The following is a 26606-nucleotide window of genomic DNA, read 5'->3' as shown; positions in this document are numbered from 1 at the left end:
TAGACTTTGTTCTAAGTATAATAAGAGGTCATGAAAAGGGCGTGTTAACACTTAAAGTAAGAGTTAAATAATGAAAATCACCGCCTTCTCCTAAAAGACGAAGCTAAAAACACTCCTGCAGTAACCACCTGCAGTACTGCAGCAGTCTCAAAACACGCCACATACGCATAGTTCCTGCTTAAAGACCAGGCGAGCAGAAATATGGCGGCGATGACGTTGGCGGCCGTGGTGGTCGCGGTGGTGTCGAACTCGTTGAGGGTGCTGTTGTAGAGCGGCTGCTGGATGATGCTGGTGGCCGCGGTGGAGAAGCTGGCCAACATGCACCAGATGAGGAGGAGGCTTTTGTTGGTCGAGAGGGTGACGCCTGGAAAGACACAAGTATTAAAAAAAAAAATTAAAAATTTAAACTGTTTATTTCAGTAAAAAGACATTGTATTACATACTAAACTTAACTACTAATCTTAACTTAAAAATATTTATTGTAGGTATGTATGTATGTAAACACTTTATTGTACATAAGACAGGTTAAGATACAATTAAAAAGAAAGTATAAGTACAATGTACAAAGGCGAACTTATCGCTCTATTAAAGATCGGTTTTCCTAGGATAGCGGTGCCGTCATATAGCGGCCGTCTCCATACTAAATAATACGGCTAAATATGGATGTCGTAGTATTTGTATGGAGACAGCCGCTATATGACGGCACCGCTTTCGGAGGAAACCAAAGCTTAAGGGATCTATTATTGGGAGGGGGGTGGGGGGGAGTATTATACATTCAAAAGGGATATCTAACTCGGGACAGAGGGGTAAAGCTTTGGTTTCCTCCGAAAGCGGTGCCGTCATATAGCGGCCGTCTCCATACAAATACTATGACATCCATATTTAGCCGTATTATTTAGTATGGAGACGGCCGCTATATGACGGCACCGCTATCCTAGGAAAACCTATTTTGAAGAAAGGGTGACTCACCATAGAACCCCATTGCACCAGCTATGCAGAAGATGGTACAGAGGCGCGCTTTCTCGTGGATGGCTTTAGGCAGCACCACGCACAGCATTATGAAGCAGAGGGCCGCTCCGTGCGCCGCCGCCATCAGCGTTGACACCTGCGATAGCAAATGGTCAGTTCCAACAATCTTTTTGTCTTTCATTCAATTCAATTCAATATCTTTAATGTCAAAAACACATGTCAAAATATAAAATCTAATACCTTTAAACGAGCAATTCTTGTTTATTTATTTATTTATTTACATATATATATATTTCGGCGATCTCGGAAACGGCTCTAACGATTTCGATGAAATTTGCTATACGGGGGTTTTCGGGGGCGAAAAATCGATCTAGCTAGGTCTTATCTCTGGGAAAACGCGCATTTTTTATATGTTTTCCGAGCGAAGCTCGGTCACCCAGATAATACAAATTAAAAATAAAATTAAAATTAAAAAATACATGACTTACACTAAATTAAAAGTAATATGTACAAAATATCAAAACAGTACCTACCTAATATATAATATATACAAATGTCAATTAAAACCATCAACCAAAAAAATACAAATGTCTAGAATATAAAAAAGAAATCATTTTACATTAAATTTACTATAAAATTCTTTCACCGTGTAGAACGCCCGGTCAATCAAAAAGTCCTTTAACATTTTAACAAATAGCTCATAAGAAGCCGCCTCTTTTATGTCACGGCTCAGGCTGTTATAAATTCTAACACCAACTACCCCCAACGAGTTGGACGATTTTACGAGCCTGACAAAGACAGATTTAATATCACGATCAGTTTGCCTTTGATCAGGTCGACGCATAACAAAATCACCCTTGTGCTTATACATATATTTCGCTACCTCAAGAATGTATAACTGTTAGAATTTTAAATTCACGAAAATACTCTTCAGTTGGAGTGAACGGCGGCACCCCAGCCAACATCCTAACAGCTCTCTTCTGCAGTATGAAAACTCTATCCCTGTCGGCTGCCAACCCCCAAAGGTCAATACCGTACACAAGGATAGAGTTCACATACGCGTGGCATACCATTCGGAGGTTCTCACGAGAAAGCAAGCCGAGACAGCGCAAACGAGGCCTCGGCTCATTTCCTATATTAGGTAATAAATGATGGTGGAAGATACTAGCCCCCCAAATGTTCATGCTGGCATTTTTGGCCTTGACCAGCGGCGCGAACCACACCCCCAGCACGAAGATAGAGGTAGTGGTGGTGAGGTGCAAGAGAGCATAGAGGTAGAAGTTGAGGTCCAGCAGCATGTTGGCGACGGTGATGATGTTCTTGCGGAGCGAGGCGGTGCGGCGCGCCGTGCCCGGGGAGACCTCGGCGCCGAACAACACGCTCTGGCGAGGAACATAGTGTTTATTCTGTAGGTAATTCCGGTATCAGCGTAATTCGTCCCATTCGTTTTTCGTTCATTTCTTATGTCCGTCCCATTCTGTGTTCGTCACTCATTCTTTATTCGTCTCGATCGCTATATGTCCCTATCGTCTTAAGTACAATTATGTAACCTGAGACGAATAACGAAAGTGACTAAAGATAAAGTGCGAATGATACCAAAAAAGAGAGACACAAACAAAGACATAGTCCTAGGAAGACCGTGACGAAAAACGAAAAAGACTTGTTAAGAAAGAGACAGGTTACATAATTGTACTTAAGACGATAGGGACATATAGCGATCGAGACGAATAAAGAATGAGTGACGAACACAGAATGAGACGGACATAAGAAATGAACGAAAAACGAATGGGACGAATTACGCTGATACCGTAATTCTAGTCCAATAAGCTTTTAATAGATATTGCTTAGCTTAGGCATACGAGCAAAACCGGGATGATGGAAAAAAACTTTTACGAAACTTTGACTGCACACCGGAAAACAGAATATCTCTAGAAAACCTTCAACATAAGAACTACGGATCACCTGATGTTAGAGTCTGTTCGGAAAGAGAAGAGTCGTGGAATGTATTGGGCTCCATACGTTCCACGATTCTTCTCTTTCCGCACAGACTCTACCAATAAATGGTTGTGGATGTTGTGGTTGATTGGCCTACTGTGGTTGATTTAAAAATTATTTATCAACCTAAAAATTTTAAGTAGGTACTCTACGACGTGGTGACAGCTAAGTTGTGTGAGTAAGTGTAGAGTTTAGCGTTTAAAATTATAGCCTACGAGTTTAATAAATAAAAATATGAAAACTACCTGGCCTGGCGCTTCCGTCGTCTCTCGATACAGCGGCTGCGGCTGGCTCCTGTCGATACTCTCCAACTCCCGATACCCGCTCACCCTCCCATAGCTGGCAACATCCAGGCTCCCGAAATCAGAAGAAAACCGGTTCGTAGACGCCGCCAGAATCTCGCTGAAGTCCGACGAAAATCTCGGCTCGTTCTGCTGATTTGATACAGTGACTGTCTTTTCTCTGTATTGAATCGCTGGATCTACTATCTCCTTTGCGTTTTTCTTAGACTTGAACACTACAACATCGGTAGCATCGTCATCTTGCTGAGTGCTGGCCTGTGGTTGGACATCTCTCTCCGGGTCTTGTCTCTGGTGAGAAAAGATAACTTCATCATCGTCTTCAACGGCGTCGCGGAGCATGTTGTAAGTGTTTCTGATGACTCTCTCGATGTAGACAGGACGAGTGAAAGAGGCGAGGAAGAAGCAGTTCTGCATGAGTATTGCGCCGTATATCATCACGACGACGTAGCCGTCGTTATAGGTGGTGCAGAGGCGGCCGACGAGGATGGGCGCGAGGCAGTTCCCGACGGAGGGAGCCATGCGCACGAGGCGCTGGGCCGTGGTGAGGCGCTCGCGGAAGTAATGGGTGATGATGACTTCGATCTGCTGACCGGTCAGCGCGCAGCCCGCGCCTGTAGTGTAGAGGTTGGTTATTTAATTTATGATTGAATGGGCTTGGCAAAGTTCTTTTGTTTCATCAAGTTTCATACTAAAACTAGATTTAAAGATTTGTCATAGGTATACTTGGTCAACCAGTACTTGACAGTAGAAAAAGGCGGCCAGGGCCGTCTTTAACTATGCTGGGGCCCCTGGGCACACATAAATTTGGGGCCCCTTTGGAAAGTAAAGAAAACTAATTATATTAACTTTTTTCTACTATGATTTAATATTTATTATTGGTAATCAAATATACAATATAATGTGTCATTAATAATATTAGTAGGCTGCTGCACTATTCTTTTTGATGGTACGCTTGCGATAATGGTGTCCTTCGCGATTTCTGTTGAGCAAAATCTTCTATTATACCCTCAAAGTCCATTTTTTGAAGGATGTCATTTTCTATGCACATAATTGACAAGTTAGTTAGTCGTTCTTGTAACATTGTTGTTCGCAATTCATTTTTTATTCTCTTAAGCCGCGAAAATGACCGCTCTCCACTGCAATTGGTAACCATTAGGCAAAGGAATATTCTTGCAGCAATTTCAACGTTGGGAAAAGTTTCTTCTAATTTATCTGACTTTATTAGTTTATGTAAGGTAGAGATATTTAAATCCGCTGATTGCATTGCTGTGTTTTTTAAATATTGACTTAAATGAAAACATTCTGTTTTGAACTCATATGCATTAATATCTTCATGATAAAATTCTGCAACTTCTTTGCATTTTTTGGTCAACTCGCCAGATTCGATTTTTGTCAACTGACAAAGAAAACTAAATCGATTACCGATTTCTTGGTATGCTGCCGAACGTATTTTTAAATGTGTTATTAACGTGTCAATAATGGGAATGAAAGTATCTACACGAAACTTTTCCTTGCCTCTCAACTGTGTAGTCTCTGATGATCCTTCAAAAAAAGTGATTCGTGTGCTGCGAATTCTTATTCTTTCAAATTTATCTTTGTAGTCAGCGTCAGGGTTTTTTTCTTTAGCAGCCGTTTCATACTGATCAAAATTATTGCGTGCGTCATTGACATAACTGATCAACGATTCGTAAAGTTTTGTTACAACGTCCATGGTTATAGTGCTATTCTGTAAACTTAGACTCGTTTTATTCATAATTCCTAAAAGATCATTCCAAATTTCCGTTAGAAGAAGAATCTCAAATTTATCCATTTTTTTTGCTAGGCTTTGGGCTTCGTTTCTCGTGTCTCCTGGTTGATTTCTGTCACTTGCGATTGAGGACAATGCTTCAGAAATATTTAAATAACCATGTTTCAAAGCATTAATGGCATTGGCACGTGCAGACCACCTAGTTTCCGAAAGAGACTGCAGGACTCTATTTGCACCTAAATGCTCTGTCAAAATTTTCCATCGTTTGGTCGAAGCTGAGAAAAAATTGTACAATGTTTGCACAAATTGAAAGAATGCTACTGCTTCAGTAACACACTCAACAGCCTGAACACCCACTAAATTTAGCGAATGTGCCGCACATGGAGCGTATATTGCAAATTCGCAAACTTCTTTTATTCTTGACTGTACACCGGAGTATTTTCCAGACATATTTGACGCATTGTCATAGCTCTGCCCGCGACAATCTTTTATAGGAATATCAAGGCTTTCAAAGAAGTTTAAAATAGTATCTGCTATATATTGCCCACTATGTTCATTTATAGGGAAAAATTGCATAAATCTCTCAATAGGCTTTCCGTCTTTTACGTACCTAACGATGAAAGTGAGTTGGTCAACGTGAGACAGATCTGGCGTAGAATCCACGCTAATAGAGTAGTATTTTGCTGATTTAAGTTCTTTTACAATTGTCATTAAAACTCGCTGTCCCATTAAATTAATAAATTCATTACAAATATTTGCAGATAAATATGATTTGCTCCCCTTTCCACGATTTCCGTAGTTTTGTATGTTATCAGCAAGAAATGGGTCAAATTCGCTAATCAATTCTAAGCATCCTAAATAATTGCCATTATTTTGCGATCCCAATATCTCATTATCACCACGAAATGCAAGACCTCTTGAAGCTAAAAATTTCACCACTGCAACAATCCTTCTAAGCACATTCTTCCAATAGTTAATTTCTGTATTGTATTGGGATAGCAACTCACTATCAATTCGTCCAGTAGTTTTCACTCTTGCAACATAATTCATCATAAATTGCCTGTGCTGTAAACTGTTCTCATGCTCCATCAATAAGTTACTTATATGCTTCCAATCTTTATATCCATTTGGAGAACTCAAGTTTTGTCCAGTTCCAGTACCAGCAGTGGTATTAAATAGACGGCAACAAAAACAGTATACAGATTTTTTTGAAGGCGAATAAAGGAGCCATTTTCTTTCTAAAGACTCGCCATTCGTCAATTTACGGGTAAAAATATTTTTAGTCAAGCATCTAGTTTTTGTTTTACCACTTGAATCTGCAAAACTTGCAGAAGTTTCAGAAAAATCACAATTTTTATTTTGGAAAAACTCTGGCCCTTTTCGTATCCAAATATCACGGACTTCTTCCGTTAAAATATCGTCACAGTACGTACCAGGGTCACTAAGGTCAGGAGATACAGATACATCCTCCATGCTTGCAGTTATTAACTCACAGTTGCTTGAAGTCGAGGGTTCAGCATCTGATATTGATATGTGCTTGTCATCTTCGTCACACGTAAGCGTAACCTCTTTTTCCAGTTGATATTCAGGGGTATTTTTATCTTGAGGTGATGAGGATGAAGAGTCTCTCAGCTTACTTGTTTCTTCAACCGTAAAAAATGAAGTAAGCTTAGGAAGTTTCTCCGATACTTCTTTTTGAGTTATAACTTTTTTTCTTTTTTGTGCTCCACTTAAATATGTTCTTTTCGACATAATGAAATACTGTTTATACGAACAAATCAAAACTTCTATTATCTTACACAATGTATATTAAACGAAACTAAATCATTGACTTCCCAACTTCTGTCAGACTGAAAGTTTAATACACGTATATCATCCGGGGATTCCCAACCATAGACAATGCCAACATCTTTTTTTTAGGCCTTGTTTAGACTGTGCAACTTGACTTTAGAACAGGGATCGGAACCGGTTTTTTGCAAAAACATAGAAATAACCATATTTTTCGAATTATTTTATACTCGAAATGTAGCACTCAGTTGTGTTTTTAGGTTACGACTTCGTATTATTAGATTGCCCAATTAGAAATGAAGTAATTAGCAAAGAACGAAAAAATACCGTTTCCGTTCCCATACAAAAAATACCGGTATCCGATCCCTGCTTTAGAATCGGAGTAGTTTGCATGGGTGATCGCTAGATGGTGTAGTTTACTAAATTAGAATGCGAACTGAAATATATTATTAACATAATAGTACAACCCAACAAGAAAACGTGGAACTACATGTTTCCTATTTTTGTCAAATATGTCAATGTTGTTGACTAAGTTTATCACTGTATCCGTGGCTGACAAAAATGTTTTGAGGATATAAATATGAGAGAAATTTATTGTCCTTCGGGGCCCCCTGACGATGGGGGCCCTGGGCACGGGCCCCGTGTGCCCTTATGGTAAAGACGGCATTGAAGGCGGCTTTGAAAAATGTAGGCGCGAAGGGATATCGTTCCCATAGAAAATTAGAATTTCGCGCCTTTTTTTACTGACAAGATTTGGTTGACCAGCTATATATACTTTGGTAGCAAATAATATAATATATAGGTACTCACTCTTGGCAGTAAGTAGGTATACACTGTAACTGGTCACATTAAATTCGTGTTAGTGTGTCTGTTTTTTTTTTAAGTTTGAAAATATCTAGGGTGTATTTCATTTGTTTGTGAAACACGAAAACTAGGTATCCTTTTTGTGGAGGTGGCCTTATTATAAGTTGCAAGTAGCTAGGTAAAGTACGACAAGTTCTTACTCTTCTAATTACTCACCCAATTAATCATATTTGCTTAAGAACATACCTAATCTTATTCCTAAGAAAAATAATCAATAAGAAACCATTATAAGAAACCATTTATTGCAACACAAAAAGCATACAGGTTACAAAACATAAAGGGATTGAAAAAATAAGAATAATTGTGCGGCAAAAGGAACGGGCTCAGCATACGCTGCGTCAGTCATTTCATTACAAATTGCCTGCGCAGCGCTGATTTTCAGTCAATCAATTACAGACCTACTTAGTTGCATACCTGAACGCCATAAACGGGAAAAAACAGATACCTAACACTGAAAGTGACTAAATGAGAATCATTTCAGCTATGCTCAGACTAAATTTCCTTTTGTCTAACCATAGATATATTAAGATCATCGCTGATTGATCAATAACATGTATTGGTATGTATGTATTGCGCGCCACACATTATTATACTACTCTTTGGCGCCACACCTGTACAGATAAGTAAACAAAGCAGTGAAACATATTGTTCCATTCATCGCCGGCCATAAAACCTTACAATCAGTCACTCAATGGACCAATTAATAACAATACGTACCTGCAAATATGCCGGAGAATATGTTAATTATGTGGTCGTTACTGTTTGCGTCCGTCGAGTAACTTGACAACAGTATCCCGGCCACAGTCAAGCACAGGCCAGAGAGAGCGATAAATCTCGGCATGTTAAACGTCTTCACCACAGCACGACACCAAGACTCTAGGAGCAACCTCATCACTATCATTATCACGGGCACTAAAGCTATATCCATGTCCCATATCCTCATCAGCTCGTCTTGCTGATGGTTCAAGTCTCCCATGGCATTAAGTATGATCAAGCCGTAGAGAGTCAACACCCCGGGTACCGTGACGTGATACATGACGGCGGAAAACACTATTAGCCACCCGTATCCTCCATCAGGAGGTGTAGGGCCGATCTCCGGCTGCGATGCCACCACCCGATCCAAGTGAAGGTCCTCAGCTACATTTTCACGCCTTTCCGGTCTCCTCGGGGTAGGGTTTTGTCCACTGTCCATTATTTCCTCACAATAAACAACAGTTTCATGACTAAAAGGTACTACAAACGAGTTATCGGCCCGTAACTAAAGTGTTATCTTATCATTATCTTTTCTTGTAATCTTGTGTTCTACATATTTGAATTGTCCGCCAATATCACTGTCATATGACCATTCTCAAAAAAGTATTTGGCAATTATATAAATTAATAAATGTTTGTATTTTGATTGGTGATAAGTTTATAAATACAATAATGTACGATTTTTTGATTTAATTTAAATATAAAACCTTTTTGTTACAAAATAACATTATGACAGCAAATCTAAATCCGGTTATGTTAAAGGTTTCCGAACGTGTCTTGTAGTATTATCCTACTAAATTTGAAAACAGTGATGACTTTGGAGATATAGAGAGAGCCATATTTATATTTCAACTCGTGTGCGAGTGAGATGTACTACGAGAAATTTTGCAAACACGCACATTTAATTTTGTAGAGTGGTTGTAATGTGATTTCGCCCGAGCAACCCATAAAACGACGCTTTTATGTGAAAAATCCCGTAATTATCGATAATGCAGCGTTAATTTGGCCTTATACGCGATAAAATCGAAACCCAGCGATGCTTTCTGTGATACTAAACGCAGACATTGTTCGTGTTAAGTTTGAAAAGTAGTGTTCCGTGTGCAGAGTTCCGTGAAGCGTTGGGCATTTTAATTGCCCTTCGTGATCTGATTAGTGCAGGAAGAATGTGGTTGTGGTTGCAGAGGGTCGCTGATGGGTGAGTCGCACGATGGAGACGGAATCCGTGCGCTCTGAGCTGAGCAGTCGGTCGCGGCGGAGCTCGAGGCATCGGCAGCACACGCACAGGAGTACCCGGTATGTTTATCTTACCAATTCTGAAGCTTACGTTCACTAAATCTCACTCTCCACCCTTAATTTAGCATACAAATCCTTTTCTTTAAATAATTTGAGATGGGAATCTCATTATAAATGTCTCAAAAACTAGTTTTTCATTCATAAAGTGACAAGCCAAAAGTATATCATGATGCATGTCAACCTAGTTATAACTGGAAATGCCTGATCAAGTAGGGCTAGTATATGTATGTACCACACACGCTGTTTACATTGCAGTCATCATACTAATTGGATTAGTGGAGTTTAATAATTTAATTGGACTGAGTGCATTATAATTGAAGGTGCATTTACGTTTATTTATGAGGGCTATGAAATTTATTATAATGAGTGTGTTCTACTGCAGGGTTAGTTCTTGATACACTTGTGCTGTGTTAAAGATAATTTATTTGCATTAAACATTACCAGGTACAGGGGGTGTTAATAATACTTATAGTGGTAGGTTTACATGTTTAACCTTATGGTATGTAAAAGGGTGTTTTAAGAAATATGGTACCTATCTAAGTGTTTAAATAATATTTTTTAATTTTTTATAATGCTTACCTTGTTACAGAAGTTCAAAATCCCAGAGAAAAGACGGCAGTGACATAATGGCTCCCTTCCAAACTAGTGTTAACATCAACCCAGAGACCGGCCGGGACGGCCAAGAAGTCATCGAAGTCCAGATTCTTCCACAGGATGAGAACTGGGGCGAAAACACTACCGCCGTTACTGGAAACACATCGGAAGGCTCACAATCCATGGAGGATGTCAGCAACTGGCCTATAGAGCCCGATAGTGGGATCGGATTCATATGCTCAAGATATTTCGGGACCACCGTAGCTCTAGGGCTTTCTTTCGTATCCTTTGTGAGCCCATTGGCTATGGTTGTGTTACCAAAGATCGGATTCTTTCCTGGACTGACTGATAACATAGCGATACAGCCAAGCCAAAGAATGCAGCTTTTATCCTGTACTGCAGAATGCAAGGGGATCCTACTCTCTTTAGCGTTTAAATTAGTTTTACTTGCCATCGGAGTATGGGCAGTGTTCCTACGGCCTCGCAATGCTATTCTCCCGAGGATATTTGTCTTTAGAGCTACAACTTTAGTGATTCTCGCAGTTTGCACTTTCTCATACTGGCTTTTCTACATTGTACAAATCACCGAAGCCACTAAAGCGTTAGCTTTAGGTGAAGAAGCGGTAGATTACAGTGCTTTAGTGTCCTATGTATCAAGCTTTGCTGATACCCTCCTCTTCATACACTATATAGCCGTAATACTCATGGAGATTCGTCACCTAGAGCCAGTGTATTATATAAAGATAGTGCGGAGCCCTGACGGAGAGAGCAAGTCGTACTGTATAGGGCAGCTCAGCATACAGCGGGCGGCTGTGTGGGTACTACAGAAGTATTATACTGAGTTCCCGATATACAATCCTTATTTGGAGAAGATTCCTATATCAAAGTCACAAAGGTAAATAATGAGTTTTTTTTATTATTTTGTTATATTTCATAATTTTGTCAATACAAATATTTTTTAGTTCTCACACCGTATTTTTGTCAGTTATTCAACTTCCATAATATATATGCATATCCGTTTTTAGATGGATGATTTATGCATTTTAAACTGATTTAAAGTTCTGATCCGTTTCGGGAGCAACAGCTATTGCGAGTTTATACAGGGTGGATTTTCTTTTTGGGTCAGTGAGGGCAGCTACCAGATCCCGTGCTGCTACGCTGCTTTTTTTTCAGGGATCGCTTGGCATCAAAAAAAAAGTTTGTGAAAAATGACCTTTTTCTCGCACCCTGTATGGTTTTTCCAAAATCTGTAAAAGCCAATCTTCATTAATTTGAAATCGAGGGAAGGTCTTCTAAGACCGTTTTCTCGTAGCGGCACGGGATCTAGTAGCTGCCCTCGCTGACCATAAAAGAAAATCCATCCTGTATAGTAAAATTGTGTATTTATGATTGTAGCCAGCAAATAACTGTCCATCCATGTTTCAGGAAACAATCCAGCATAAAGTTTTACGAGGTGGACGGCAACTCGACGGCGCAGGCGCCGCGCTCCACCGCGGGCTCCTGCGCGGGCTCGCGGCGCCGCGACTCGGGCTCCGCGCACAACGAGCGCTACTACGAGGAGGTACGAACCCCTATTCCAGGTCCCTATAGACCCTATAGCAGGGGGGTGTCACTCCGCAGTTTAGGTACATTTGGCCGGCGCGCCCATCGGACAGGCGTATGGCAGTGGGCTGCCGCTCGGCGCGCACGATAGTCGCGTCACGCGGCGCTCGCGCAAAATTGAAAATACACAATGGCTTCGAAACTTACTTCCGTGCGAATCAGACATACTATCTCCGGATAAAAAATGTATTATTAAATTATACAACGGGACTTAATCGCGTATCTATGTTTTAAGATTTACCTCCGACGTTTCGAGGACGGCGTTGTCCCCGTGGTCTCGGAGAAGACTGGCTTAAGTTGACATCAGCATCGTCTAACCGCGCGAGTTTTTCGAACTACCCGCACTTGGTCTTGTTTATCCGCTTGAACGTTTTGCGCACTAGGGATGTCACTCTGTCGACACACAACACTAACGATATTCGATTTATCGACTGTCGATATTCGTTTACGCTTACATTTACTAATGACTGGATTCCATGTGGATGAGATCTTGAAACCCTCGTCCCGATTGAAATTACTATGTTTTTTGATTTCAATCGCTTCCCGTACTTTCCTGCTGTAGAAATGACGATCCGTGGACAGGATTTTAGGGTTATGCAGCTCAATCCAGTGGTTTGGTCCTGACTCCAGTAAATGCTCAGCCACGGCAGACTTGTTCACCTGACGATTTTTGACAGCTGCAATATGTTCCTTAACTCTTTCTGCTATATAGTGCGCTTTGTTTCTCCGATATAGGAACTACCACAACTGCAATCAATTTTGTAAACGCCAGGTGACTGATACGGAATAACGTCCTTCGGTGACCTTAGGCTCCCTGCTACTTTGAATAAAGGAGTGTACACCGTCTTTATAGAGTACTTTCTAAGCACCGTGCCAACTTTATCGGTTACCCCTTTTACATACGGCAAAAATGCCGGTTGTCTGGAGACATCAGGACGTTTTCCTCTTGACTTCCGTCTGGGTTGCCACTTTTTTACCTTGTACCCGTTCCTCCTTAGTACCTCCTGAATATGCGACATCTCGCTCTTTAAATATTCAGGGTCACACAGATTTTGTGGTCTGTTGACTAACGAGCTAACAACTGATTGTAAGTGACGGGGATGGTGGTGAGAAAGGGCGTTCAAATACCTGTCAGTGTGTGTAGGTTTCCTATAAACTGTGTGAGTTAGGGTTCCGTCCACTCGACCAATCACTTTCACGTCCAGACACAGCAAACTGCGCTGTGACTCTAATTCATATGTAAATTTCGTCTTCGGATGAATTGAATTTAGATATCGGAGTAGTTGCTCCACCTTCTGCTTCCCACCCTGTCTTCGGACTTAATCGGTACGTATAGGTATAAAAACTTGTCAAGTGATAACCCCGTGTCGACACTCACAGCTCGGTCATAAAACTGCGGCGCGCAAAGGAGATTCACGGTTCGTGCGCGGTTATAAGTTTCAATTTTGCTTGCAGGCGGCGATATAGGTGTATTTTATACCTAAATCTGACTTTTGTGAAGGAGTGAATTTTCTGTACGGTAGTACTATTAGTTATTCTGTGGTACGAGCCCCTATTCGAGGTCCCTATAGTCTAATTGACCCCGGGCTTTTTTGGATATCTTTTATATATTACTAGCGACCCGCCCGCCCCGGCTTCGATCGGGTTAACAAATTATACATAAACCTTCCTCTTGAACCACTCTATTAAAAAAACCGCATTAAAATCCGTTGCGTAGTTTTAAAGATCTAAGCATACATACAGACAGACAGATAGGGAAGCGACTTTGTTTTATACTATGTAGTGATTTAGAAGAGTACCTATAGATAGAGGCTGAAGTGCATTCAATGTCACGTGTTATATTTAATTTTGTGCATTTAATTGTATAATGTAAAAAAAAACCCTATTTATACAGAGCTTTAACACATTAACTGCCAGCGACTCGCTAGGAGAGTTCACTGTTCGTAGGCGCTTTTCGCTACATACGGTTTTTCCCGTGTTATCGACTACGCTCGTAGCGCGTAGCTCGGTGGCACTGAATGTGTGGCACTGAATTTGTTGATGGGCGTTTTTTTTAAAGTTGTCCCCTACACTTTTTTTTCAAATTTGGGATTGTTTATGTTATTTCTACTCAGAATCACGAGCTCTTTCTATCCTAATAGGAGAAAAAAAGTGTCCGTAAATTTCCATACCTTTTTCGATCTTTCCATTCCGCGACCGCCATATAAAGTCTATTAAAAATGCTGACGGAATGGAAATAAAAACCTTAGGACACTTTTTTTCTCCTATTAGGATAGAAAGAGCTCGTGATTCTGAGTAGAAATAACATAAAAAATCCCAAATTTGAAAAAAAAGTGTAGGGGACAACTTTAAAAAAAAATCGGCCAAGTGCGAGTCGGACTCGCGCACGGAGGGTTCCGCACCATCAACAAAAAATAGAGCAAAACAAGCAAAAAAACGGTCACCCATCCAAGTACTGACCCCGCCCGACGTTGCTTAACTTCGGTCAAAAATCACGTTTGTTGTATGGGAGCCCCACTTAAATCTTTATTTTATTCTGTTTTTAGTATTTGTCGTTATAGCGACAACAGAAATACATCATCTGTGAAAATTTAGCTAGCTATCACGGTTCGTGAGATACAGCCCGGTGACAGACGGACGGACGGACAGCGGAGTCTTAGTAATAGGGTCCCGTTTTTACCCTTTGGGTACGGAACCCTAAAAACGGCCTGATAATGTTTGAATGTATTGTAGGCGGAGCGCGAACGCCGAGTCCGTAAGCGGCGCGCTCGGTTGTTGAGCGCCGCTGAGGACGCTTTCGCCCATGTACGTCGCGTGCGCGTCGCCGCCGCCAACGGAGCCCTAGGGCCGAGGGAAGCTGCCCAAGCTGTGTTCCCGTCATTAGGTGAGTTAGCAATGTTACACACTGGAATAGATGTTACATACTTTGACATTTGAAATTGTAAATTGAACCGTGTAAATTTGACATGTTCTCATTTATTGATATTCAACGTAATGTATACCATATTTATTATATTTAGAACATGACGATCATTAAGAGATACTCGTACTTAGTTATTCCCGTATTTTGTTTTGACATGAATTGATAAAATTGTTGACAGAAGATTGATTATTTTTAATTTGTATCTAATAAATAATATCATGTTAATGTTAATGACGATCATAATATAAATTCATGTAGATTAGTTTAGCATAATTTATAATGTAATTTCATATTATGATAATAAATATCTAAATCTAAATCATATTAAAGAAAAACTGGCCAAGTGCGTGTCGGACCACCACGCATATGACCGCAAACGATATGAAAAAGCCATACTTACAAACAAAAGGGCGTATCTACGCGGCATTTACGTCCTTTTAATAAAAAGTCATGGTTTTAGGATAAAAGCTCATTAATGACTCCACAGTATACTTCCCTAAAATAATATTTTTAATTTTTTACGTTCAGCTTTCGCGGCTAACGTCATAACATAACCCCTAGGCGACCCCAGTCATGGCGGCACCTGTATCCTCCCATAATTATGTAAAAGTCAAGGTGACTTGGACTGTACTTTAACAGCAAACAGTACTCGCTAGCACATCCTATCTGAATATAATAAAATATAATATCATGCTTTTGCTCAATCTTGGCTCCAGTGTGGAATAATTTTGTGGGGCAGTAGTGTAAATATCAATAATTTATTTCTCCTGCAAAGGAGATGTATAAGAGTTATTTGTAATATAAGAAACGACGTAAGTTGCAGACCATACTTCTCGAAATTAAATATACTCACCCTCACATACTGGAGACCTGCAAGTTTGTGCGAAAATATCAAAATTTATTCGACAATCCCGAAAATCCCAACCCGCCAATCCATAATCTACGCCATCGTAACAAACTAGTCCAAGCAATCCCCGCCAATCTGGAAATGTTTGACAAAGGCCCCTATTCAATGTCAATTAAAATATATAACCAAATACCTCAGAATATAAAGAAAATAACGAACTACCCAACCTTCGTAAATAAACTAAAATCATACCTAATGATTGAATGTCCATATACTCTACAAGAGTTTATGGACAGTTAGCTCAAACTCTAGTTTAAGACGGTGCTTAACTGTTTTAATTTTTATGCGTATTGTTGGAAATATTATGTTATATATTAGTTATACTTAGATTAAATAGTTATAAATGTTACCACGCCCTAGTAGGGTCCATGAATGTACTAACTAACATAAGAACACCTTGTAATACCATGGTTGCAATAAATAATTATGATTATGATTATCCATTATTGGTCGCGTAACTATTACATAACGTACAACATAAATAATAATATTTTGTGCAAATAATTCAATCCATCGTTAGCTACTTATTTTAGCAGGAATGTCACCACAACTCCCAATAAATAAAGATAATTCAAAAATATCTCATGAACTTACAATAAATGTGTGAATGAACGCCAGAATGTCTAGCTTTTACCCATAAAAAATATGTAGGTACTTATTTCTTTACCTTTGGCCACATTGCTAACTAACATGTGTAAGCCTTATTGCATGTATATAAGGTTCACATTCAGTTAAGCATGTTTTTGTTAGTACACGGGGTGAATTTTAATTAGATCCTGATCTCGCTTTTAACATTTAAGTCACGTCGCGTAGTTTAAAGTTACATCCAGTTGGATAATAAATTTTTAGGTATTAAATTGCGTTACTAAAATACGGATTTGTAATATGTATAATCTTTGGATTGTTTGGTTTCGGGTAAAAAAAAACCGGCCAAGTGCGAGTCGGACTCGCGCACGGAGGGTTCCGCACTATCAACAAAAAATAGAGCAAAACAAGCAAAAAAAACAAACAAAAAAACGGTCACCCATCCAAGTACTGACCCCGCCCGACGTTGCTTAACTTCGGTCAAAAATCACGTTTGTTGTATGGGAGCCCCACTTAAATCTTTATTTTATTCTGTTTTTAGTATTTGTTGTTATAGCGGCAACAGAAATACATCATCTGTGAAGATTTCAACTGCCTAGCTATCACGGTTCGTGAGATACAGCCTGGTGACAGACGGACGGACGGACGGACAGCGGAGTCTTAATAATAGGGTCCCGTTTTTACCCTTTGGGTATGGAACCCTAAAAAGTGGACTATACGATCGATCGATCGATACGATCGGAGATTTCCGAGTTGTTTTACATAAAATAAATAAGCGACTAGACGGGTTTTTTGTTCATAGGTGTTTTTCGCTACAAAGCCTCGTCCGCACATTCACTTCTGCCGTCGACTGTACCATAGGTTGGATCTCTAAATAAGTCATAATTTTCCTTCAAGCTCCTTTTTTCCTTTAAACGATATTGCAAAAGCAATATTGTTTTATTTTCCTGTTAATGTATTTATTTGAGTTTTTTTTATTGATACAAAGAAATGGGGCATTATCTATGAAAAGGGACCTCATTGTCGACGGCGCTTACGCCGCACAGCATCGCGCGGCATCGTATTTACATCGGAGCATCGTTAATAACCGCCATCGACAATAAGGTCCCTATTCATAGATACGAGGGTTGTTTGAGAAGTAACTTGGTTTCATATCAAAAAATAATAATATTGCAAATGTATTTATTTTATTTCTCTACGTAATCCCTCCGAAGTTCTACGCACTTGTCCCAACGAGTCTGCAACTTCTCTATGCCTCCACGGAAGTGCGTTTCTTCAAGGGCCTCGAAATACGCATTGACCTCCCATATAACCTCCTCATCGGACTTAAAATTTCGCCCTAAGAGAAATGTTTTCAGTTTCGGGAAGAGGTGATAGTCCGACGAAGCCAAATCTGGTGAATAAGTAGGGTGTGGAAGAAGTTCCAATCGTAACGCCGACAATTTTTGTGCAGCGACACGACTTGAATGCACCGGAGCGTAGTCATGGTGAAAAATCACATTATTTTTTGCCAAACCTGGACGTTTTTCAGCTATTGCCGCCTGTAACTGATCCAAAAGTGATGCGTAGTATAGAATAGAATAGAATAGAATAGAAAAATCTTTATTCAAAAACGCTTAATTTAAACTTAACTAATAAAAACACTGACATAGATTGGTTATAAAGCGTTCCTGAAATGGTCTCCACTCAGCTTCATGTCAAGGAACCTTTGAAGTCCCCGACGCTGGTCTTCCGTGGAAACCCTTTCGAGAGAGCGCAACTATAAGCTATACAATTTAAATTAAATATAATACTACAGTTATACAAATTAAATTAAATATAATTTAGTTAAATTATTAAGACTATTGATCCACAATAAAACTGTAAAAACTATTGACCCGTACAGTAACAGTAAGTCATACTTGTGTTTGTGTTACTTGTAAAATTAGTTTCACAAAGAAGAAAGAAACACATAGGCACACAAAAAGAAGAATTAGCACAGACTTCTAACCACGGTTTTTCTGTACACTTAAAATGATTTTTTTGTAATTATTTTTAAACGAATTCACTGACAATGAGTTCCTAAGAGGAGGCGGTATATTGTTCCAGCATTTCGTGGCAGAGTATTTAAAGCTGCCACGAAATGCGGCGGTGCTGTGCCGTGGACAAAGCAAACGAGTAGCTCCCCTAATATGCCTTTGTGAAAAAGTTAATTTTTCGTAAAGATATTGTGGCGTCATTGTCTTTACAATACCAAAAAGCATACAGGCGAAATGCAATGCACGTCGCGACTCCATATTCATTAACCCACTGTTATTTAGGTAAGGAGTAACATGGCTTCGAGGTGGAATGTAAAAACAAAAACGTGCACATGCATTCTGAATACGCTGTATTAGCTTTTTGGTTTTTGACAACAGACAGCCACCTATAACAGTATCGGCATAATTGAGTTTTGACAATATCAAAGATTCACACAGAGATATTCTGACTTCAGTACTCAAATACCTACGTACGTTATATAATATTTTGAGTCTATAAAAACATACTCGACAGGTCTCTACTATATGGTTGTGAAATCTAAGGTTACCGTCCATGAGCACTCCCAAGTTCCTTACTTCTGCTACCTGCTCAATACATTGACCCCCGACTAGTATGCTCCAGTTATAGTTTTTCCCTTGGCCAGGTAGGCAATTAAAAGTATCAATTTGCGTCCCAAAACACAGACGCCATCACCTTTCCAGCAGACGGAATGCATATGGCTTTCTTTGGAGTTGGCTCACCATGACCAGCCCATTGTTTCGACTGATGTTTCGTCTCCGGGATGTAGTGATGGATCCAGGTTCCATCCATAGTAACAAAACGGCGAATAAAATTTGTTGGATTTTTTTTAAACACCTGCAAATCTTCATCAGATGTTCACATGCGAATACGCATTTGTTCTGGAGTCAGTAATCGCGGCACTTATCTTACACAAAGCTTTTTCTTGTGCAAATCGTCGTGTAAAATAAAATGCACCCGCTCAGAAGAGATGTTTGTGGCTTCAGCTAATTCGCGTATTTTCAATCTTCGGTCGGCTAAAACTAAATCATGGATTTTATCGATGATTTCGGGTAAAAGTGCTGTTTTCGGGACTCCAGGGCGAAGTGCATCTTTAATGCATGTCCTGCCTCGCTTATACTCATTTACGCAAAGTCAAATCGTTCCCTAGGAAGGACACGAACTACCCAACGTAGGTAAAATCCTTTTATGGATTTGTTTCACAGTTTTGCCTTCCAAAAAAAGAACTGAAAAACTCCACGAATTCCAATTTTCTCCATTTTCCCGCGTAACTCAGACCAGTTTTGTTTGAGCTACTGTCAAATGTCAAATTCCTGCCAAAAATGACATGACGCCACATATTAAATATGTTTAATTACTAAACTAAATCAATACATACAGAGTTGACGCCAACGCCATCTATACGTAGGCGAAACAAGTTACTTCTCAAATTACCATCGTAACGTCACAAATAATGTTCGTTTCAGCGCGCGCCCTCCAAAAATATCTGCGCGCGACTCGGCAACAGCCGCGCCACAGCGCCGAGTCCGTGCTGGCGCACCTCGGCCGCTGCCTCGCGCGCGACGCCTCGCCCCGCGCCTTCCTCGAGCCTTTCCTCGTCGAGGCGCCCGTGCTGGCGGCCGAGCACGACGCGAGGCCGCTACAGCGCTGGGCGCTCATATCCGACGACCTGCTGGCCAGGCCTCTGGCCGACAACCAGGAGTTCCAGCTGAGACAAGGTGAGCATTTCTATTCGAAGCACCCGTGCACGTTGAACGAGAAGCGAGGCCTGTGCAGTGCATATCTGATGATTTACCGGCTAGACCCCTAGCGGTCACCGGGAGTTTGAGCTGAGACAGTGTATATATATGACGGATGCATGAGCGATGGCGAGTGGGCGTAGTACCTCGATGTATTTTGTATTTATTTATTTGCATAATCATGTACATTACATTACACAGATGTTATTTGCAAAGTAAGAGGCACTGATACCCTGGTAGGGCATAGCAAATATCTTACACACTAACATTAAAATTACATACTAAGTTATAAATAATAATTAATCGAAACATTCATATTATAAAATTCAATTATAAGAGTATTAAAATAATTTCACACAAAAAAAATACAAAGTCATATACTTATAACTAAGTTGACATGCGCCTTATTACATTACATTTATTTATTTACATTACTTCACAGCTAAAATAGTATGTTTCAGAATAATCCTTCAGGTATAAGCCTTCAGGAACGTGGCGAATTAGGCACGAGGTTGGCTAACGTCCGATCTCTAGCTCGGTCCGATCAATTCTGACGGCGGAGCCTAACCGCTCCCGCCTCGAAGCCCAGTTGGCAAACCTGCCCGACCAGTCTACCAACCAAAACAACAAAAATGCCACACCTCGTACCTACCTTCACCCAAGTTAAACTACTTGACGTTCCAAAGCCTTCTACCTGTCATCTAAGTTCAACAATACCCCAAAAGATGGCGTTACTCTCTACGCAACTATTATTCCGTTACAACCAAGTATCACGTAGCCAAACATTGAACTGTAACGCTGCAATATGTCCTTCTGGAGTCACGCCGCGACATATATATACATACAAGGTGGATTTTTATAGATACAAATCCTGTATTGCCCCGCAAAAATAGCGTTAGAAGGAATAGAAGCTCTCCAAAACTTTTACGATTAACTTCAGAAAAAATGTAGTCAGCAACGAAAACATAAATTTTTCCAAAAAAAAAATTACCCAATCGATATCATTTTATCCAGAATCTTAAACATCTTACAGTCCAAACTAGGTTTATGGCCCTAGAAAAGAAAAAAAAAACCGGCCAAGTGCGAGTTGGACTCGCGCACGGAGGGTTCCGCACCATCAACAAAAAATAGAGCAAAACAAGCAAAAAACACAAGCAAAAAAACGGTCACCCATCCAAGTACTGACCCCGCCCGACGTTGCTTAACTTCGGTCAAAAATCACGTTTGTTGTATGGGAGCCCCACTTAAATCTTTATTTTATTCTGTTTTTAGTATTTGTTGTTATAGCGGCAACAGAAATACATCATCTGTGAAAATTTCAACTGTCTAGCTATCACGGTTCGTGAGATACAGCCTGGTGACGGACGGACGGACGGACGGACGGACGGACAGCGGAGTTTTAGTATTAGGGTCCTTTTTTTACCCTTTGGGTACGGAATCCTAAAAATACAAGTAGACATTTATCGGATGTTCTTTTCCATGCGTATATGTCTACAGAACTGTTATCCCGATCGGAGCGACCGCGTGCAAGTGAAATAACGCTACAGACATGTATAACGCTGCCCCATCTACGCTCACCCATTGCCTCATCTAGCTGCTTCTTCACTGTATTTTGAATCATACGTTACCTTACATCCCCCTTATTTTATTCCCCAGGTGACATCTCCCTGATCTGCTCTATCCGTCAGCTCCCCAAGTTCCACATCTCCGAAGAAGTTGTGGACCCGAAGAGCAACCGCTTCGTTCTGCGACTCAACTCCGAGACATCCGTCTGACAGGAGCTGTGGCCCGACAGGCTGGTATGACATGAGGAATCATAGACAATCCAACCTCTAGACATAGCATAGTCGCGCTACCCCCTCTGCCACACATACGGTAGCGTTACTCCATCTTCGAGTCAATCCCGTGCCGTGATTGGTCGGTGTCTTTGAACGGACCAATCACGACACGGGATTCGCTCACCTCGTCCCCCCGCACCCCCGTATTTTTGGCAGCATCGGTTTCATGAAAGAATTGACCTAAGCTCAGTCTAGAGGTTAGATTGTCAGTGTGAGGAATACATTTAGGCTTGCTAAAGGTACCTTTCTTATTTAAGCAAGTTTAACTAAGACCAACCATTTTGTATTGCGGTCTATAAGCTGGTATGATATGAGGAATTCGTTTAGGTTAGCTATATCTTGTCACTCACGCCTAAATGAAAGCATTTAATTCGGACAAATACATCCATATTGTGTTAGTAAGCAAGTGGTATTAGAAATTAGCTGTCTGGACGCGGTTATGGGCGTTTTCACTGAAATGCGTACCTTTTACTTTTTTTTATACCACATCGGTGGCAAACGAGCATACGGGCCGCCTTCTGTCTGAGCATTGAAAGTTTATATGCTCTGCTTCTGCTCAGCAACAAATATAAATGCGATTATCATTAGCTCCCTAGGGAGTATGTTGATAAAATGTGTGTGAAAGTGAAAGATTGAATTTGTAGGCAAAATGCTTCATTGCTGATCATAGTGATCATATCAAATAACGGGACAAATATTTGAAAAACCCATTTGAACTTTAATATCAAAATTACCCTCATAAGATTGATAATGAATAATGATACTTAAATGCTTGGAATAAAGTCTGATTTTCAACGCCGCGCATATTTTAGACGCCATTTTGTAACTAAATGCATTTAAATGTGAGCTTAAATTAATTTCGTTATTGATATGTACATTTTTGTGTCATATTTTAGTATAGTCTAGTGGTAAGGTTATGCACAAATTTTACTTTACCGTAAGTAGGCTAGATTTTACGATTCCAGTGATGGTTTGCCTTTTATTTAATATTTACTAAGATTTTAGGAATAATGACTAGGAGACTTTTTAAACTAGATTGACTATAAAAATTAAGATATTACAGCCGAATCTCACAAAAAACTTGACAGGATGAATCTCATATAATCTTTGTATGAATAATAGATACATATTTACCAAGACTGCTAATCTAACTAGTATAATATGATAATTTAACCCAACAGCAGGTCTAAGACATTAACTTAATAAAGAGTTGTGCCTTTAAGAAATAAAACAATAAAATGCCACCAATCTACAAAACCAGTCAATATAAAGCTTCTAATATCAATACAATATAACTTAGCTTTTAGTATTTTTGTATAGTACCTAATAGTATAGAGTAATACCATATCATAGGTTATCTTAAGCTATTTATTCGGTGGGGAGATTTATCTAATTGCTATTGCAAAGGCATAGATTTACGCATACATAATGTAAGATTCATAGCATCATGGCAGCTAGTCTAACATCAGTCTGCAGCGACTGGGCAACGACAAAGTGTAGCCGCGCCATTATAAGCGTTATTGTCATAGGAATTTGAAGTTCATAATGTCGTTTCCACACTTTGTTTGACAGATCAATGCAGAAATGACGTAGAAGGATTATATGACTTGATTGAATTAAAATATGGTTTTGCTCACATCTTTTTTAGATTTTGCTACAAATATGAACCAAGGATATTTGCAATATAACCAGGGTTGGGCAGTATTTCAATTACATGTATTTGAAATACGTATTTGAAATACAAATTAGTATTTTGTATTTGTATTTCAAATACTACCTCAAAAGTATTTTGTATTTGGTATTTCAAATACTGCACTCACATGTATTTAGTATTTTGTATTTCAAATACTTCAAGCTTCAAAATACATTTCTATAAATACATTTTATTAAATTCTATAATCCTAAAATGTCTAATCTCTCGCACAAGCTGTGAGCCGACCGCGAACCTCCGATCCAGCGAGATACAATTTTCATTGGCTGGATACTGGATCTATATTAGGTCAACTTCTGCGTGGAACTTTTCGTTTAAATCTAGGGGATAGGGTCATTGCAGTAGTTTCCGTCCATGCACTAGTTTTCGACGACTTGACGGATTATCAAATATATATTTCATTTTTAATTTACTACTTTTGCGAAATCTTCATCTTCCTCGCGTTGTCCCGGCAGTTTGCCACGGCTCATGGGAGCCTGGGGTCCGCTTGGAAACTAATCCCAGTAATTGGCGTTGGCACTAGTTTTTACGATAGCGACTGCCATCTGACCTTCCAACCCAGAGGGTAAACTAGGGCCGTAATTGGAATTAGTCCGGTTTCCTCACGATGTTTTCCTTCACCGAAAAGCGACTGGTAAATATCAAATGATATTTCGTACATAGTTCTGAAAAACTCATTGGTTCGAGCCGGGGTTCGAACTCGCGACCTCCGGATTGCAAGTCGCACGCTCTTACCGCTAGGCCACCAGCGCTTCCTTTTTGCGAAATATCATTGTTATATGTAGACAGATATATTGCTTAGACGCCTTAGACATAAGGATTGAAATCAGTCCAAATTTGTGCAGGAATGTAGGTATATATTCAAATTTCGTCAAGTGGACGTAAACTAGAGCTGGACGAAAACTAGCGCAATGACCCTATAAGTTTATATGAAAGGATATTCGTTAACGTTAAAACTAAATGCTAAACAAAAAAATAAATAAAGGTATATTTTGTAATTGAAATACATTATTTTAAACACTGTAATTTGTATTTTGTATTTCAAATACCCGTCACCAAAGTAGTTTGTATTTTGTATTTCAAATACTTTTAAAAATGTATTTTGTAATTTGTATTTCAAATACGTGGAAGCCAGTATTTTGCCCAACCCTGAATATAACGAAAGCTAACTGTATATGTAATTTTAATTTAGACTAATATTGTGTTAAATTTTGTTTTATGTGTGAAAAGGACGAAAGTTTTTCATTTTTGTCGCGGCTGGTACTCGATGCAAAGACTGCTTTTTATAATTTCTACTGAACGAAAAGGTTGTGTGACTGCATTAGGTATAAAAGTAAATTATGCTAAATTAAATATATAGTGCAATTTGAAGTGTATACACGAAACACCAAAGATTGCTTGGTAATATTTAACATATCGTAAACAAAATTGGTATAAACATAATGAATAAAAATTAATCATACGGAGATGCTCAAAATGCAGCCTTATGTAAATTGCTTGTGCCTGCTTTATAAGTAAGGAAGTAAAGTAAGATTGGATATGATGTGAGTTGGTAAAAAGTAGGAATAAAGAAACACAAAAATAAAACAATATTTCTAAACTATAATTATTAAATTTAACATGACTTGACATTTAAAAAAATATTTAAAGTATATCAATCAAAGCAACATTTCTCTTTGGTCTTGCTCGCACTAAAACGCGCTAGAGAGGCAAAATAAAATGGCCGTTTGACAGATAGCTTCATACCGACACATATATGAATATGTATACAGATTTAGTTTTCAAGTAAATTTAACTAAAGAAAGGTACATGTACTTTTTGTATTAAAATAAATAAATACATTTCAGGATTTATATTTTTGACGATATACTCAAAGACATGGTTTGTTGTAAGAAAAACCAAAATGTTATTCAAATCTAAACGCTGCGCAACACAAAATAATAGTAACTTTAGTTTATAATACTATAACAAAATATTTTTTTTAAGTAACTGTAGAATGGCAGATGACAGACCTGGGGCCCGTTTCTCAAAAGCTTGTAACTTGTAAAACAAGCGGATGTCACTTTTTGTCAGCTTTTGTTAGAAAGTGACTTCCACTTGTATTACAAGTTACAAGCTTTTGAGAAACGGGCCCCTGGGGTCTGTTTTATAAGAGTACCTCTACAAGCAGAAGAATGTTTTAACTCCTTTTTTGTGAATTTGGTTCCCTGCACTTAATTCCATGTCTTTGAACATGTGCAATGTAAACTATTTGTATTTGTATGTATGAACATAGAGAAATAAAGACAAGAGTGCTCACTCCATACATCAGTTCAGACTATTAATTTCAGTGTTTACATCTAGCATCGAGTAGCGGAACTATCAGTACTGCTACTTGACAATAGATGTAGCACCGACCGGAAAGTCTTATCTCAACAGCATAAGACTTTCCGGTCAGTGCTACATCTATTGTCAAGTAGCAGTACTGATAGTTCCGCTACTCGATGCTAGATGCTAATAGTCTTTTTGTTACTAAAACTGATGTATGGAGTGAGCACTCTATGTATTTTTTTCTCTATGGTACGAATGAAAGTATTATGTTTATAACTGTAAGTGAATACTCAACTGAATCTCATAGCACAAATGTTTGCCTGGATAGCACAAAGATTTGATATGTCATTGTAAGACAATTGTACACTTTTGTATTTTTATTAAATATATAAAGTGATTTTTAACTTTATTGTTTATTTTATACCCTTATTATGACTTTATTTACCACTGTAATGATACGACAACAAAGAAGATAGAAAATATTTATTTTATGAATTAATGACAAGTTATATTTGTAATGCGTTAGTGTCGACGCGTCCACACGGATGGCCGTGGTAGGTTGCCCGAGTATGTACTGTCGCGGGTGTCGCGGTAGTATCTATGGGAGTATTCAGTCTACCGCGGCCACCCGTGACGGACAGAGCACTGCC

General features: G+C 39.3%; 2 protein-coding genes across 2 annotated transcripts; one reads left to right on the top strand and one right to left on the bottom strand.

The window, feature by feature from the left end:
• Positions 1-70: 70 nt before the first annotated feature.
• On the bottom strand, positions 71-8970 carry LOC134651746 (uncharacterized). Its single transcript, XM_063506846.1, has 5 exons — positions 8383-8970; positions 3210-3877; positions 2139-2351; positions 970-1105; positions 71-364 (listed from the first exon to the last, which is right to left on the bottom strand). The coding sequence occupies exons 1-5, from the start codon at positions 8855-8857 to the stop codon at positions 78-80; spliced, it is 1779 nt and encodes a 592-aa protein (XP_063362916.1). The 5' UTR covers positions 8858-8970; the 3' UTR covers positions 71-77.
• Positions 8971-9184: 214 nt separating this feature from the next.
• On the top strand, positions 9185-21906 carry LOC134651745 (vang-like protein 1). The gene is made up of 6 exons (XM_063506845.1): positions 9185-9710; positions 10300-11199; positions 11730-11865; positions 14640-14790; positions 19825-20076; positions 21754-21906. Exons 1-6 carry the CDS (start codon positions 9625-9627, stop codon positions 21870-21872), a joined length of 1644 nt encoding a protein of 547 aa, XP_063362915.1. The 5' UTR covers positions 9185-9624; the 3' UTR covers positions 21873-21906.
• The last annotated feature ends 4700 nt before the right edge of the window (positions 21907-26606 follow it).

Source organism: Cydia amplana, chromosome 10, assembly GCF_948474715.1.
Source record: "Cydia amplana chromosome 10, ilCydAmpl1.1, whole genome shotgun sequence".
Taxonomy (NCBI): Eukaryota; Metazoa; Arthropoda; class Insecta; order Lepidoptera; family Tortricidae; genus Cydia; species Cydia amplana.
The sequence above is the reverse complement of the archived record's forward strand: the minus strand, read 5'-3'. Positions and strand labels throughout refer to the sequence as shown.

Coding starts and splice junctions, on each gene's coding strand:
- LOC134651746 (XM_063506846.1), bottom strand. CDS start 8,857: ATGGACAGTGGACAAAACCCTACCCCGAGGAGACCGGAAAGGCGTGAA. Junction 2,352..3,209: donor CGACGGAAGCGCCAGGCCAG/GTAGTTTTCATA, acceptor GTTCCTCGCCAG/AGCGTGTTGTTCGGCGCCGA. Junction 365..969: donor TGGTGCAATGGGGTTCTATG/GTGAGTCACCCT, acceptor GTGTCTTTCCAG/GCGTCACCCTCTCGACCAAC.
- LOC134651745 (XM_063506845.1), top strand. CDS start 9,625: ATGGAGACGGAATCCGTGCGCTCTGAGCTGAGCAGTCGGTCGCGGCGG. Junction 9,711..10,299: donor CACACGCACAGGAGTACCCG/GTATGTTTATCT, acceptor ACCTTGTTACAG/AAGTTCAAAATCCCAGAGAA. Junction 14,791..19,824: donor AGCTGTGTTCCCGTCATTAG/GTGAGTTAGCAA, acceptor TGTTCGTTTCAG/CGCGCGCCCTCCAAAAATAT.